This window comes from Gymnoscopelus microlampas (genome assembly GCF_963454915.1).
Source record: "Gymnoscopelus microlampas genome assembly, chromosome: 14".
NCBI lineage: Eukaryota > Metazoa > Chordata > Actinopteri > Myctophiformes > Myctophidae > Gymnoscopelus > Gymnoscopelus microlampas.
In genome coordinates, this window is record NC_139951.1 from 3847247 (window position 1) to 3864961 (window position 17715).

Consider the following 17715-nt stretch of genomic DNA (forward strand, 5'->3'; position numbering starts at 1 on the left):
CAAATAAAAAAACTGAATGGGCAACTATAATTTCGTGTCATTGCATGTAAATAATATTTTCAGATGTGGAATTGATGAGATATTTTTTAATGCGTCTCTTACAAAGTGGTGTGTGGCAAGAATCAACATTAGGATTCATATAATCTAATCTAATTCATAATTATAAATTGTGTTAAATCATCAACTCATGTTAATATCCTCAAAATGATGTGTTTTTTCACTCTTAGGGGTTGCACTCAAGATTCTACTTCTACTGGTAGTGGGGAAAAGTGAGTGTTCATAATCTTTCTAATAAACCTACAATAAGCTATAACCATAAGAATAATCCTACAATTATCTGCTCAGATCTCAAGTCAGCAAAGGCATCAACACCATCTATTTGTCTGTCTACAGAAAGCCGCCACCATGAGTACGGACGCAGAGATGGAGCAGTATGGCAAGGCCGCCATTTATCTCCGTAAGCCAGAGAGGGAGAGAATGGAGGCTCAAGCTATGCCCTTTGATGCCAAAACGGCAGCATATGTGGCTGATGCTAAGGAGCTGTACCTCAAGTGTAAAATTATAAAGAAGGACGGTGGCAACGTCACTGTGGAAACGCTCTTGGATAAGGTGGTAAGTAGAGGTGTATCTAAAATCAAATAGTGGAACAGTACAACTGTAATCACAATACATTCTGAAGTTGTGCTTTTTTTTTCTTTTTTAGGAAAGAACTGTAAAGGAGGCTGATGTCACCCCTATGAACCCTCCCAAGTATGACAAAATTGAGGACATGGCCATGATGACCCACCTCAGTGAAGCCACTGTCCTGTATAACCTCAAAGAGCGTTATGCAGCATGGATGATCTATGTAAGGTTCTCTACATACTGAGAACAGTACAGTATTGCACCTGTCGATAGCAAAGAAAGAAAAATACAGTGTACAAGTTATATCATCAAGTGAAAAACATAGAAAAACGAATGCAAACAAACTCTTCTGAAGTTAACTTGGTCATTGGTTGATGCCACTTGAAACTCGTGACTGTAATACCAGCTTCTAGTGATCCGTTGTCCCAGATATGTGGCATGCTCAGTGCTATGTTGTATGATGTTAATGTTCTCTCTCTTCTCCCCTTCAGACCTACTCTGGCTTGTTTTGTGCAACTGTGAACCCCTACAAGTGGCTCCCAGTGTACGACCAGGACGTTGTAAATGCCTACAGAGGCAAGAAGCGTATTGAGGCTCCACCCCACATCTTCTCTGTCTCTGACAACGCCTATCAGTTCATGCTGATGGGTACGTACTACTCAGGACAATGTAAAAACAATAATATAACTATAATGGTTTTGTGGTGTATCCATGACTAAAAGTTTGCTTTACATTTTACAGATAAAGAGAACCAGTCTGTCCTGATCACGTAAGTCTCCCATCTACTAGGCTTTAAAAAAAGAACAGTGTACACCAATTCACTAACTGCATTTATCTGAATATGTGTATTTATAACCAGTGGAGAATCCGGTGCTGGAAAGACTGTGAACACCAAGCGTGTCATCCAGTACTTTGCAACAGCTAGTTCTGGTGGAGAGAAATCGGCGGCCGATAGCGGTAAAATCAAGGTATATGTACAGGTTTTTATCTTCAACAAATACATGTTTTTGAACATAAAGCATTTGTATGCAATATAGCAATTCAATTTAAAAGAATTCTGACCAAATTTTCAATTGTCTAAAACATTCTAGGGGTCACTGGAGGATCAGATTATTGCTGCCAATCCCTTGCTGGAGTCCTATGGTAATGCCAAGACTGTGAGGAATGACAACTCCTCTCGCTTTGTAAGTATAAATAATGACACTTTATGAGAAAACCTGCAATAATTCCACAATGTAGATGCAACTAATTGTGCTATATCAAACAGGGTAAATTCATCAGAATCCATTTCGGCACAACGGGTAAACTGGCCAGTGCTGATATTGAGACATGTGAGTATGAAGTTCACAGATGATAAATTATAAATGCTTTCATTTGAGGATTACATTCTGAGTTATGTACAACCCATATAGATTATTATTATTGTTGTTGTTGTTGTTGTTGTTGTTGTTGTTGTTGTTGTTGTTGTTGTTGTTGTTGTTGTTATTATTATCATCATTTTGAGTTATGTACAACCCATATAGATCTGCTGGAGAAGTCCAGAGTGACCTACCAGCTTGCTGCAGAGAGAGGTTACCACATCTTTTTCCAGATGATGACCAACCACAAACCTGAGATTATTGGTAAGTGGAATTACTGATGATGCAGCTAGCAACATAAATGAATGAATAAAAACAAATTTTCACCCTTTTTTAATCCCTTTTAAGAAATGTGTCTGATCAGCTCCAACCCCTACGACTTCCCGTTGATCAGCATGGGTGTGATCACTGTGGCCAGCATTAACGACAAAGAGGAGCTGGACGCTACTGATGTCAGTGAACATTATTTTAATAGTCTAATACTCACTGTGCAATGCAGTCAGTTGCTCTGCAAAATGTATTTTATAAAGCAGTGGTTCTCAAAGTTTTCAGGCCGTGACCCCCCAAACTATACCGTATTTTCCGCACTATAAGGCGCACCATCAGTGCGGATGCGCCTTATAATCCGATGCGCTTTATATATGTATCAATATTGGTTTTGATTGATTGAATATTTTATTAGGCAAAAAATTTAAAACAGCACAGTTACATTTAAAATACTTTGTCTAACAGGTCCGTTCATAAAAGTCCTTGCGGACTTGTTTCCAATGAGGGCCTTGGTATTCCATTCATATACATATATAGTGGCACCACAGTTCGAATATCATTACAAAAAGAAAAGAACAGCAAAAAAGATAACACTATGTACAAAAAAATAAGTAAAAAAGGGGGGAAAAAGATATGTACAAGAACGGGGGGGGGGGGGGGGTCGGCTGTCTAACGGGAAAATGGTACTACCTCCTCTTTTGGCCTCCTGAAAGGTGATTTTTTAAGGCTCTTTTAAATGAGCCCAGCGAACTGCATTTTTTGAGGGATGGGGTTAGACTATTCCAATCCTGGGTGGCAGTGGTTTAGAAGGAGAATTTGCCCATGTTTGTTTTATGATCGCATGTTTGTTCCCTTGGTTTCTGCACAATAAGGCGCACTGATGCGCCTTATAATGCGGTGCGCCCTATATATGAAAACAATACATTTATTGAAAGTGCGCCTTATACTCAGATGCGCCTTATAGTGCGGAAAATACGGTAATCCTATTTTAACTGGGGACCCCCCAAGTTAAAATAGGCACTTGGAATTGTAGCTTGGAATTGTAGCAGTGGTGGCATTACATATAGTTTGACTTGGTTCCACAGATAAATATTGTGAAAATAGCCGATCTACATGTTTTCATTTTTTGTACCTCTTTCTTAGGTAATATTCGACAATTTGGCCAATGTTTGACAATTTGAATAGTATAGTTTGTTGATTACTTTTGATGCAGTAATGGTCTTATTTGTTTTATTTCAACTTACTTATTGTATAGGTCTTAAAAGTCCTTAAATTGTCACTTTAGAAATGTGCATATACCATGTATATACACTTATACTGTATGTTGGTTTGTTAACTGTTGAGTTGTACACAGTTCTAAATTATGTTTGTTAATCTAATGCTTAATCTCAATCTTTTGAATACATCTCTGCTTATTGACATCAGGACGCTATTGACGTCCTGGGCTTCAACGCTGAGGAAAAACAGATGATCTACAAGTTCACCGGTGCAGTGATGCATCATGGTGTCATGAAGTTCAAACAGAAGCAGCGTGAAGAACAGGCAGAACCTGACGGCACGGAGGGTGAGCTAATAATTGGAGGACATTTGGGCTTCCGAATTTTTGAAAAAATAACCTTCTATTTGACAATTTTCTGTTATATATTCATCAATAATAGGTAATATACTATCAAAAGCTTGATTAGCTCAGCTCAGGCATCAAAGGTATTTTTTATTACATGTTTTATATGTTCTAAAAGTAACAGGGCTGCAAGTAATAGTAACAGGGCTGCAAGCAACAGGATTGCAAATCTATGCTAATGTTAGCTTTTTCTCAGGAATAGAAGCTAGCTGTTTAGCTAGATGTTAGCATTTACCAAGAGGACAAACTCACATAAATGAATAAGTAAATATTTTTTGTCAAGTATTTATCTTATTCTGGAAATATGCATAACAGGGTTGCGTGAGGTAGGTTGAGACATTCAAGTAAGGCTGACAATGTTATAAAAATATGAATAATAGAAGAGAGGAGATGTCTTTGCTCTACCCATGATGTTAGGAAAGTGTTTGATGATGTCACTTCTAGAGTGTCATGTGACTCACACTTTTCTTTTTCTTTTACCATGCTAAAAGGTTTAAGGTAACAGGGTTGCATGCAAGTTGTGGGACACAGGTTCCTTGCATAATAATACTTATTTAAAATATTAGGTTAATTAAAACATATGTTTTCACATCTACAAGAGACATTTATGAACAAAATAATGCAAAAGAAAGTAGATTTAAATGTCATTTTAACAGTTTTATCTGAGATTCAATTTGGCAACCAAGGGGGTGGGACAAGAGAGAATTTGCATTTTAGGGGTACTACAGACTTATTTGGTATTTTTAAAAATATGTTTTAAAAAAAATTCTCCAAGTTGATTTTGATTTGGTCTCAGGACAAGTACAAGTTACACAACAAATGCATTATTTAGTATTTTGTAAATGGATTATTTGACATTTCTTGGGTGGGACGTAAAATGTCCTCCAATTCTGGAATGACCCCTTTATTATTATTATTATTATTACTATTATTATTATTATTATTATTACCCTGTATCATTAACACGGAGGGTTAGCTGCATCTACTAGCTGTATTTACTTACATTCTAAATGGACCAAGATAAATATATTTTCAATATATTTCCATTATTATTATTGTCTCCGCCAGGCCGAAAGGCATGGCGAGAGAGTATGTTTTGCCCCCTGTCCTTCCGTCCGTGTGTGTGTGTGTGTGTGTGTGTGTGTGTGTGTGTGTCCGTCCGTCCGTCCGTCCGTCCGTGTGTTCGTCTGTGAACAGCTAATCTCCGGCACCGTTGGCTTGATCGCAGCGAAACTGTGCGCACACACTCCCTGGATGCCAATTCAGAACCTCTGCCTCAAATGTTTCACATGGGCCTGTTATAGCGCCACCAGGAGGCCGATTTGTGCAAAACATATTTTTTGACATTACTCCTACAGATTTTGTCCAAAAAACACGCAAATCGGTACACATTATCTCTATAGTCATTAAACCAAACAAGTCTTTCAGATTTCTCATATTCCATCCTGATTGGCTAAAAATGGCTTCCAAAGTTTGCAGGAGTGCTCCGTTTTGAACTAAATGCCTCAAATCATGAACACAGCATGCAATTTCCTTGAAATTGTGCACGCATATTTCCACTATGCCGGGGAAGAAATGGCACTTGAAAATGTTCAAATCAGCCTCATGGTGGCGCTATAACAGGCCGATTCGTGTTTTTACCTATAACTGCACCGATCTGTGTAAAACTTTGTAAGCGCACTCCCTAGAGGTCAAGGAAAAACCTTTGCCCTGCATTTTTCACATCTGCCTTTTATAGCGCCACCAGTAGGCCGACTTACGTAAAACACATTTTTTGCTATTAAGCCTAAATATTTAATGCAAATTTCACGCAAATCGGTACACATGATCTCCATAGTCATGTGATCAAGACGGATGTGTTTGATTTTTCATATTCCATCCTGATTGCCTAAGATTGACATCTAAAGTTTGCAGTAGTGGCTTGTTTTGAACAAAATTCCGCAAATCATGAAAGCATCATCCGATTGCGGTCAAACTTTGCACGCACAATCACACTATGTTGAGCAGCGCTATAACATTGGCCTGTTATAGCGTAGGTCTAATTTAGCAAAACACATTATTTGAACAAAATGCCTCAAATCATGAATGCAGTGTCCGATTGCCGTGCAAGGCCTAAGAGGAAATGGCAACCTTTTCACATTGGCCTATTATAGCGCCACCAGGAGGCCGCAATAACCTACCTGACCTGGCGGAGACCTGTGCTCCGAGGAGCACTTTTTCTAGTTTTTTTTATATTTTAGCGTTTACGGTGGCGCAATCGGTAGCGCAGTCGGTTGCGATGTCGCCTCACAGCGAGAGGGTCCTGGGTTCGATTCCCACTATGGGCGCTGGGGGCATGTTCTCTCCTCCACGTCATCAGTGCCCATACCCTAGGTGGGGTTGGCGAAAGGGCCTTTCTGTGTGGAGTTTGCATGTTCTCCCTGTGTCCCTTATGGTAAATAAATGTGTTCCTTCCACGCGCTACACCCTTCCGGGGAAACTCCACCCACATGTCAGGTGATAAGAAGTGGCCTGCTCACTCCTCATGCATTGAAGGAAGCATGAGCTCAGTTCGGGGCTCTCCCCAAGCTGGCAGAGGGAGAGTAGCACCCAGGATTAAAGCTTAGGCAATTGGCACTGGGTAAAAGAATGGGTTACAAAAATCGTGATATAAAAAACAAATTGTATGAACATTTCAGAGGCTGACAAGATTTGCTACCTGTTGGGCATAAACTCAGCAGAGATGCTTAAGGCGTATTGCTACCCCAGAGTGAAAGTTGGAAACGAGTATGTCACTAAGGGACAGACTGTGCCACAGGTGAGTAAATTACATTATTTCCATGTTCTGATTTCATACACACTTTATATTCTCAACACAGCATACCATTAGAACTCTAATATCTTTTTGAGTTGTGTCCAGACTGTCTTAAATCATCTTCTGTAAAAACACCCGGGACAGACTCTTCTCCCTTCTGGCTCCCAAACTGTGGAACAAACTCCCCATTGCAGACTCATTCCCAATCTTCCGGCGTAATCTGAAGACTCACCTCTTCAGACTCCATAGCCCGTAGCACTTGCGGTAGAACTTGCCCTAGCCTTGCCCTAGCCTTGATGACCTTGCAGGCTTATGCAAAGGCTAAATGTAATTTCGATGGCATGTTATGTAGACAGATGCCAGGTTAATCTGTAGACCTGGCATCCAAGTGTATAGTTTCAATGTGCAGATTATAGATTGTTTTAGATTATAATGTTTAGACTGATGATAGCTTCTTGGTTGACCTATGATCCTAGATTACTAATGCAATGCATTTGATGCATTACCTCGTGTTTTCCTTGCTTACTGTAAATCACTCTGGATTAAGAGCGTCTGCTAAATGCCTAAATTGTAAATTGTGTAATTCACACCCCTACTAATAACGTTCCTATTTCCATAGGTAATGAACTCAGTTGGTGCCTTGGCCAAGTCCCTCTATGAGAAGGAGTTCTTCTGGATGGTCGTTAGGATCAATGAGATGCTGGACACCAAGCAGCAGAGAAACTACTACATTGGTGTGCTGGACATCGCTGGTTTTGAAATCTTTGATGTAAGCATGGACTTGTTTTAAGTGGGAGACTTATTATTTTTGTCACAATTACACAATTACAAGAAATTGGGCTAATGATATTTCCACTCACAGTTCAACACCCTGGAGCAGCTGTGCATCAACTTCACCAATGAGAAACTGCAACAGTTTTTCAACCACACCATGTTTGTTCTGGAACAAGAAGAGTACAAGAAGGAAGGAATTCCCTGGGATCTCATTGACTTCGGCATGGACTTGGCTGTCTGCATTGAGCTAATTGAGAAGGTATTATTATATTTTATTACACGGCTTGGTTGGATGCTTAATTCTGATTGGTCAATCACTGAATTCAGCGGTGTGTTATTTCTGGATAATGACCGATGAGCTCAAAAACAGACCGCTGTCTAATCAAAGGCTCAGAGCACCTGTGCTAGTTGGTTTTGTGCACCTGCGCTAGTTGATTTTATGTAAACAAACACACAATGTCATTTACAGCTAAACATTGATCTCAAGTGAAGAAGCAAAGAAGCAAGAAATAGAAATGCAGTAACCGAAAATTGATTCTATTTGATCAACACTTTCCAAGGTGACCGTGTCCGCACGGCGTAACACTTATGGAACACTTTGTTGTGCTTTAATGGACATGATGTTAATATAGTTTTTGTCATTGGCACTTCGTTTGTGGTGATTTGTCTCTTTTGTCTCCTTTACAAAGCCCTTGGGCATCTTCTCCATCCTTGAAGAGCAGTGCATGTTCCCAAAGTCTTCAGACAAAACCTTCGCCGAAAAGTTGCTTGACCAGCATCTTGGGAAGAACAAGGCCTTTGAGAAACCCAAGCCGGCCAAAGGCAAGGGTGAGGCCCACTTCTCCCTGGTCCACTACGCTGGAACTGTGGACTACAGCATCACAGGCTGGCTTGAGAAGAACAAGGACCCCCTGAACGACTCTGTCATTCAACTGTTCCAGAAGTCTTCAGTTAAACTGCTGGCTGTGTTCTATCCTCCTCCTGAGCCTGAAGGTATGTTTATACATATAATAATATGATATTATGTGTTCTATCCTCCTCCGGAGTCTGAAGGTATGTGTATTAATAGAATAACATAATGTGTTCTATCCTCCTCCTAAGGCTGAAGGTATGTTTATTAATATAATAACATAATATAATGTGTTCTATCCCCCACCTGAGCCTAATACTATAAACACTCAGAATTTTACAAGAAGGGAGGAATTTTCATTCTGTATATCAAAGTATATTATGTCTGTTGACTTTAACAAATGAAGAAAAGGAGGGATGCGGAAGAAACTGTCCACTCATGATTCTAACCAATATAAATAGATAACACAAAGAAGGGCGGCAAGAAGAAGGGTGGTTCCATGCAGACTGTGTCTAGTGCTTTCAGGGTAAGAATATTTATTCATTATTATCAACATTATAGTCCTGTAAAAAATAGGCATGTCTTTTCATGTTGGAATTAAACAATTTCTGTATCACATGATGTGAGCTTGTAGAGCAGCTATCTTTGAATGGCTGAAGTTTAAAACAGGGCTTGAGTGGTTAATGTATGTTTTAGAAAAATCTAAATCTTTAAAGTAACTAGAATCTAAAGAGTTCCAATAATTCTAGTGGGGGGAAAAGTACAATATTGTCTTACTTTTTACTAATAATAATTGTCCAATAGGCGAACTTGGGGATGCTGATGACCAATCTGAGAAGCACTCATCCTCACTTTGTGCGTTGCCTGATTCCCAACGAGTCCAAGACTCCAGGTAAACACTGAAAATAAACATTTAAACAAATGATTGTGAGGTCGCCATTGAATGCAACGTTGGCTAGTGTGTAACTATTTTGTCCTAATAATAAAACATCTTTACAGGCCTGATGGAGAACTTCCTGGTCATCCACCAGCTGAGGTGTAACGGTGTGCTGGAGGGCATCAGGATTTGTACAAAGGGCTTCCCAAGCAGAATCCCCTATGCTGACTTCAAGCAGAGGTATTCATTCCTTTTTCCAGCAACTTTTAGTTCCACACCTACAGTATTAATACAAAATGACCCACTTTTACAAAACAGGTACAAAGTACTGAATGTCACACAAAATGACCATGAACTTTAAAAAAACAGGTACAAAGTACTGAATGCCAGCGCATGTCCCGATGGCGCGTTCATGGACAACAAGAAAGCCTCTGAGAAGCTTCTTGGGTCCATTGACGTACCTCATGATGAGTACAAGTTTGGACACACCAAGGTAAACACACTCCCAATCTGGTTTAACATTATCCAGAGAGGACTAAAAGTAGATTTTACGTTTTTTTAGTTACTCAATGCTCAGTCTTTGTAACATTGTATTCAGGTCTTCTTCAAAGCTGGTCTGCTGGGTGTCCTGGAGGAGATGCGAGATGAAAAGCTGTTTGCTCTGGTCACAATGACTCAGGCTCTCGGACGAGCTTACGTCATGAGGAAGGAGTTTGTCAAGATGATGGTTAGGAGGTAATATGAAAACATCAATTCAATATTAAGTACAACTTGTAAGTAAACGTTGTCATTGCTGTTCAATAAGACAAAAGTAAAATGTCAAATCATTATAATAAAAATAGCAAAAATTGCCGAGGAAGCTTTTGATGACGGTGGGAAGGAAAAACACTCCCCTTAAACTGGAAAAGAAACCTTGAGCAGATACGGGTTCTAGGACGGGTGGCCATCTGCATTGGGAGGCATGCGTTAATCCGACAGACCTTTTCTCCGACTATGTGGCATCCGCGTGCGGTTAGGGTTAGGGTGCGGGTTTGGTTCGGGTTTACTGTTTAATGTCGGAGTTACCTTCCCGGGGGTTAACAACAATAATACCAACAGCCATAATAACGACAACAACAGAAAGAACTATGACACAATAATAACAGCCTGCAGTCGTATTACATGGAAACCCTCAATCTTCAGCTAAATCATGATCCATTGAAACCGCTTTCTACAGAGAGGCCATTTACACCATCCAGTTCAACGTGCGCTCATTCTGCAATGTGAAAAACTGGCCATGGATGGGGCTGTACTTCAAGATCAAGCCTCTCCTGCAGAGCGCTGAGACTGAGAAGGAGCTGCAGAACATGAAGGAGAACTATGAGAAGATGAAGACTGACCTGGCTGCTGCCCTGGCCACGAAGAAGACACTGGAAGAGAAACTAGTGGCTGTGGTGCAGGAGAAGAATAACCTTGCGCAGTCAGCGGCATCAGTAAGTAGCTACACTTGTACAGGAAATGTTGCTAATGTTTCATATTTTTTATCATCTTCAATCTTTTATCTAATGTAGAATATTGATATAGACCATGGCAGGGAATGTCTGGTGGTCGAACGGCTGTTGGCATCGTTGTATAGCTACATGGCTACCGGCACAAAGGCCTGACCAAATTTGTCGTTCTTCTGAGGGGGAGGTTGAATCTGCAAATGCCACTGCTCCTCAACCACACACTACTATAGTATATCCTTTTGGAGGAGGTTGATATTCTCCAGCTTCTTCCTTGTCCTCATTTGAGCCACCGCCTCCGTACTTTTTCACCAGCTTGTTCAGTCAGTTAATGTCCCTTGTGAACCCCCCCCCCCCCCCCCAGGAAGCAGCTGCAAAACAAATCTCATATATCTCACCCAGAACAAATGCTGCAACAAGTTCCCTCACTTATCTTTTTCATTGACAACCAGGGAGATGAAGCATTGAATGATGCTGAGGAGAGATGTGAGGGTCTTATTAAAAGTAAGATCCAGTTGGAGGCAAAGGTCAAAGAGACGACTGAGAGACTGGAGGATGAGGAGGAGATCAATGCTGAACTGACTGCCAAGAAGAGGAAGCTGGAAGATGAATGCTCTGAGCTCAAGAAGGACATTGATGACCTGGAGCTCACCTTGGCCAAAGTGGAGAAGGAGAAACACGCCACTGAAAACAAGGTTCAACATTATACACTCTAGCCGTCTTATGAAGTTATAGAATAATAATGATCCACTCATGATTACACACTCAAGCTTTCTTATCAAGTTATAGAACAATAATTATCCATTCATTCTGCGTATTCAGGTGAAGAACCTGACTGAGGAGATGGCCTCTCAGGATGAAGGTCTTGCTAAGCTGACCAAGGAAAAGAAGGCCCTCCAAGAGGCACATCAGCAGACTCTTGATGACCTGCAGGCAGAGGAAGACAAAGTCAACACTCTGACCAAGGCCAAGACCAAGCTGGAGCAGCAAGTTGACGATGTGAGTTCATCAAGTCAATTGGATGTTTTGAATATATACGGTATGTTTATTGTTTTAATGAATAATAAGACAAATATATTGTTGTGCAGTTGGAGGGTTCTCTGGAGCAAGAGAAGAAGCTCCGCATGGACCTTGAGAGAGCCAAGAGAAAGCTTGAGGGTGATCTGAAACTGGCCCAGGAATCCATCATGGATCTGGAAAATGACAAGCAGCAGTCTGATGAGAAGATAAAGAAGTAATGGGGACCACAATATGAATAATTGATACTAATAATACATAATATGAATACAAATAACAATATGAAATGACATGGATTAAAACTAAAACTAAAATATGATGTACTGTATTCCACAGGAAGGACTTTGAAGTAAGCCAGCTTCTGAGTAAGATTGAGGATGAGCAATCTTTGGGGGCCCAGCTGCAAAAGAAGATCAAAGAACTCCAGGTATTTATTTTATTCATCTTCTTTAAAATCATTGATAATAAGTATGTGTAGATTACGTTTGTAATATGTTCATTCATCTGAAAGGCTCGTATTGAAGAACTGGAGGAGGAGATCGAGGCAGAGCGTGCCGCTCGTGCCAAGGTTGAGAAGCAGAGAGCTGACCTCTCCAGGGAACTTGAGGAGATCAGCGAGAGGCTGGAGGAGGCCGGTGGAGCCACTGCTAGTCAGATTGAGATGAATAAGAAGCGTGAGGCTGAGTTCCAGAAGCTGCGTCGTGACCTTGAAGAGTCCACCCTGCAGCATGAAGCCACTGCTTCTGCTCTCCGTAAGAAACAGGCGGACAGCGTTGCAGAGCTGGGCGAGCAGATCGACAACCTCCAGCGTGTCAAGCAGAAACTGGAGAAGGAGAAGAGTGAATACAAGATGGAGATCGATGACCTGTCTAGCAACATGGAAGCTGTTGCTAAAGCAAAGGTAGAATAGAATGTTTGTGTTTAATTATTGACAAATACAAGAATGACTAAAACAAGGGAATACATTGTAGGTTACTTCAGTGACTGAATATGTTAATATGTAATATGTTAATCAACAGGGAAATCTTGAGAAGATGTGCCGCACCCTTGAGGACCAACTCAGTGAAATCAAGGCCAAGAGTGATGAGAATGTTCGCCAGTTAAATGATATTGGAGCTCAGAGAGCAAGACTGTTGACGGAAAATGGTAAATGTTCATTGTAAAGTCTACTAGCCTACGTGGTTTGTCAATGGTACTTGAGCAAAATCCATAATTTGAGATAATGCTTTGATCATTAGTCAGAAATATGTATTCAACAAAGATTATTTAAATGTTTGAAACTAATATTAAAATTTCTAACTAGGTGAGTTTGGTCGTCAACTTGAGGAGAAAGAAGGTCTCGTCTCTCAGCTCACCAGAGGCAAGCAGGCCTTCACCCAACAGATTGAGGAGTTGAAGAGACACGTTGAAGAGGAGGTTAAGGTAAGGAACAGCTTTCTTTTTTACAAATAGGCGTATAGGTGTCTTTTTGTAATTGTATCCAGCTGACATTTCTTTGGCATTTTTCTTTTGACAGGCAAAGAATGCCCTTGCCCATGCTGTGCAATCAGCTCGCCATGACTGTGACCTTCTGAGGGAGCAGTTTGAGGAGGAGCAGGAGGCCAAGGCCGAGCTACAGCGTGGAATGTCCAAGGCCAACGCTGAGGTGTGTCAGTGGAGGAGCAAGTATGAGACTGATGCTGTGCAACGCACTGAGGAGCTAGAGGAAGCTAAGTAAGTGATCAGTGTTTTTAAAACATCAAATACCACTCACTATACAAAATATTGCTCACAATAATTTGATTCCATTCAAAACTGATCAACAGGAAGAAGCTTGCCCAGCGTCTTCAGGAAGCTGAGGAACAAATCGAGGCTGTGAATTCCAAGTGCGCCTCTCTGGAGAAAACCAAACAGAGACTCCAGGGTGAAGTGGAAGACCTCATGATTGATGTGGAGAGGGCCAATGGTTTAGCTGCCAACCTTGACAAGAAACAGAGGAACTTTGATAAGGTGCTTTGACATAGATTATTTTAGAGCAAAATCATTCTTGCCTCCTTAAACTGGGGTAAATTACACATTTCGTTACAAATGCTCTATAGGTCTTGGCAGATTGGAAGCAGAAATATGAAGAGGGCCAGGCCGAGCTGGAAGGAGCTCAGAAAGAGGCTCGTTCTCTCAGCACTGAGATGTTTAAAATGAAGAATTCCTATGAGGAGTCGCTGGACCAACTGGAGACCATGAAGCGTGAAAACAAGAACCTGCAACGTGAGTTTTTTTAACAATAAAAAAATAAAATCATTAAATATTCAAGATCAAGCTACAACTTTATTCAAATGCAAATTCAAATACAAAATAGTTGCTGATTGGAAAGTTGCTCATTCATTATTTTCAATCAACTGCAGAGGAGATCTCAGACCTGACTGAACAGATTGGTGAGACTGGAAAGAGCATCCATGAGCTGGAGAAATCCAAGAAACAGACAGAGACAGAGAAGTCAGAGATCCAGACAGCCCTGGAGGAAGCTGAGGTAAAACTTTTACCAATTGGCTATATCTTAGAATTATTTCAATAAGTTTTATATTCAGACAGTGTAGCAGTATGTGATCGATGTTACATTAAAATGTCCTACAACCTTTTGATCCTGTATTACATTTTAGGGTACTCTGGAGCACGAGGAGTCCAAGATTCTTCGTGTCCAGCTGGAGCTCAACCAGATCAAGGGTGAGGTTGACAGGAAGCTGGCAGAGAAGGACGAAGAGATGGAGGGGATCAAGAGGAACAGCCAGAGGGTGATTGACTCCATGCAGGGCACTCTGGACTCTGAGGTCAGGAGCAGAAACGATGCCCTGAGAATCAAAAAGAAGATGGAGGGAGACTTGAATGAGATGGAGGTTCAGCTGAGCCACGCCAACCGCCAGGCTGCTGAGGCCCAGAAGCAGCTGAGGAACGTCCAGGGAACGCTTAAGGTGCAAAACATATTAGTTAGATACATATTCACACAATGGAACTTCACTGAACAAGTCACATTCTGATGTTCCTCTTAACGTGACCACCTCAAATGTGATTTATTTTAGGATGCCCAACTGCACCTTGACGACGCTTTAAGAGGCCAAGAAGATATGAAGGAGCAAGCTGCCATGGTGGAGCGTAGGAATGGCCTCATGGTTTCTGAGATCGACGAGCTGAGAGTGGCTCTGGAACAGACAGAGAGAGGCCGCAAAGTGGCTGAACAAGAACTAGTGGATGCTAGTGAACGCGCTGGCCTGTTGCACTCCCAAGTAAGTCAATGGAAAAACTCTCAACATATTTAACATACAAGTCATGCATACTTGCATTGCTAAACTGGATCTTTATTTTAGAACACAAGCCTTTTGGGCACCAAGAAGAAACTTGAGAGTGACCTGATCCAGGTCCAAGGCGAAGTGGATGACAGTGTTCAAGAAGCAAGGAATGCTGAGGAGAAGGCAAAGAAAGCCATCACTGATGTAAGTTAGGATGACCGCCCCTTATCCAAAAATATCCACAATACAGCTCCGTCATGGCCTGTCTTATGTTAAAAAAACCTTTGCTCTTTAATAGGCTACAACAGAGGATGTATTTTAGAACTAAATGCTAAACTTGTCTTTATATCAGAAATATGTGCTCAGGGAGAAAGATAACATTCTGAACCCAGCATTCTGAGGTGCTGGCTTCTGACAGATGGTTCAGAATGCTACAGTGCAGACTGTACTGGTACAAGAATGTATTCATTTATTCAAAGACATTTACCTGGTTTGTTTCCTTCTTGTCGTATGACACTGGTATCTGTTTATTACCTTATTATGACCTGTTTATTATCTTTTTATAGAGCTATTTTCTCACATTCAACATTTGATAATCTGTACCATGTTTGTTTTTTTGGATTGGATTGGATTTTCTTGGCAAGTGTGATAAAGCATCATCATTTTTTCCTCGCTGGACAATGAAGTATATTCTTATCTTAACAAACAATACTTTCCAGGCTGCTATGATGGCCGAGGAGCTTAAGAAGGAGCAGGATACTGGTTCTCACCTGGAGAGGATGAAGAAGAACCTGGAGGTCACAGTCAAGGACCTGCAGCATCGCCTGGACGAGGCGGAGAACCTGGCTATGAAGGGAGGCAAGAAGCAGCTCCAGAAACTGGAGTCTAGGGTAAGATGTAGTTTACTTCAACACAGCTTATAATCAATGAAATAAGAAGAAATCATTTCATTGTGCATCATTTCATTCTGAAGGTGCGTGAACTGGAGGGAGAGGTTGAAGGAGCACAGAGAGGCGGAGCAGACGCCATTAAAGGTGTCCGCAAGTACGAGAGGAGAGTGAAGGAGCTGACATACCAGGTACTGTATATCATGTTCACTTAAAAAACCATCATGCCCCTGATTAGATTAATAGATTGCATGAACATGCAACTGATGTTATAAATTCACTTTACTTCAGACTGAAGAAGACAAGAAGAATCTTGGCAGGCTTCAGGATCTGGTAGACAAACTGCAGATGAAGGTGAAGGGCTACAAGAGGCAGGCTGAGGAAGCGGTAAGACAATATACATCTTTAGTTGTCGTCGCCATGGCCATAGTGTTGTTGTCATAGTTTAACTAATGAAATAACTAAAGGAATAATAGTAATCAGTTATGTAATGTCCATCTTGCTGCTTTCCACAAGCGGCAAATGTAATCTATAGCTTGCCACGTTTCTGCAGTTTAGCATGCACACGACGGTACTGAAATGCACTGCACACATGGGCGTTGTGGAAGCTCTGACCTTATACTGTAACATGGGTGCTGAAAGGAAAAGCATGCACATGCTGCAGTCGCAGGCAGTGTGTTTCAGGCATAATGGTAAAAGTACATTTCCAAAATGGACTACAGAAAGCAATAGACTTTGTTTCCTTTAACCTGCAATTCTTGGCTCGGGGTGCCGAACAAGAACAAGAAAACAGCCATGATTGTGCCATTCCAATGAGAACCTGTCAAGGCTCACTCATAAACATGCTACTGTACATGGGCCACTGTGTCTCAACCACACATTACAATTTCTTGAAATTGTCTTGTTTGGACTACAATAGTAAGATGCTCTTTTCAAATATTGAGGCTTTCAACCATCTCTATCATATTGTAGGAGGAAGCAGCCAACACTCACCTGTCCAAGTGCAGAAAGGTTCAGAATGAGCTGGAGGAGGCTGAAGAGCGTGCTGACATCGCTGAAGGCCAGGTCAACAAGATGAGAGCTAAAAGTCGTGACTCCAAGGTAATACATGTTCAATAAGAAGGTTCATTATGTTGACTATCTTTAACTAAGATTCAACTGAAAGTGTATGTTGAATATCTAAAATGATATTCTTTACGTTTGTTACAGGGAAAAGAAGCTGCTGAATAAGTTCTACAATTCAAGTCACTGTACAAAGTCATAAAATATGACCCATTGTATTCAATAAAAGTGCATGGTAACAAAAGTATTTTGTTCTTGTAGTCATTACCTAGTCTTGTCAATACGTTTTATTGTGTGGTTTGAATTGTGGGTCCAACTCACATTATACCTTTTTATAAACATAAACATGAATATGTATATTATCCTCCTACACTAATCCGAGCCGAGACCCATGGAGTGGATAGTTAGTGTTCGCCAGGGTAAAATGGCAGATGCATGCTCCATATAACTGACACACTTTTACACAAAATATTACTCAATATTATGCCTACAGTATAACACCAAAAGCTTCCCATACCATTACTGTACTTGCACAATGTACAATTAATATGAAACGCATTATGACCCAATACGTCTGTAAGGGCGGATTCAGACTGGGTCCGATTGATTCAAACCGTTCCCAAGTACGATTGGCCTCTCGCAGCTGGCCAGTATTCACATTCTTCCGCACTCGAGACCATTTAATTTAACAGTAATGGTAAATATGTGCCTTGTGGGGGCGCTGTGGACTATGGGGCTTTGGGAGATACAGAATGTCATTCACAGAAGAAAAGTCACTTGTCAGAGTCCAGAGTGAATAATAAAGTTATACTGTGTTCCTGACGTTGTCTTGAGTTATAA

At 41.0% G+C, this 17715-nt stretch overlaps 1 protein-coding gene across 1 annotated transcript; it reads left to right on the forward strand.

Moving 5' to 3' along the window:
* Positions 1-226: 226 nt before the first annotated feature.
* LOC311059611 (myosin heavy chain, fast skeletal muscle-like) lies at positions 227-16932 on the forward strand (the record flags this gene model as incomplete). Its single annotated transcript, XM_084077615.1, has 39 exons — positions 227-269; positions 394-612; positions 704-847; positions 1116-1272; positions 1366-1393; positions 1484-1592; positions 1716-1808; positions 1892-1955; positions 2148-2246; positions 2331-2434; positions 3675-3813; positions 6549-6667; positions 7284-7433; positions 7527-7697; positions 8128-8431; positions 8750-8814; positions 9093-9180; positions 9288-9405; positions 9535-9658; positions 9764-9900; positions 10382-10637; positions 11102-11344; positions 11472-11648; positions 11738-11883; positions 12003-12093; positions 12178-12567; positions 12686-12812; positions 12970-13088; positions 13183-13379; positions 13472-13655; positions 13745-13910; positions 14048-14172; positions 14303-14611; positions 14720-14923; positions 15005-15130; positions 15646-15816; positions 15900-16004; positions 16105-16200; positions 16786-16932. The coding sequence occupies exons 2-39, from the start codon at positions 406-408 to the stop codon at positions 16930-16932; spliced, it is 5799 nt and encodes a 1932-aa protein (XP_083933741.1). The 5' UTR covers positions 227-269; positions 394-405.
* Between the last annotated feature and the right edge of the window lie 783 nt (positions 16933-17715).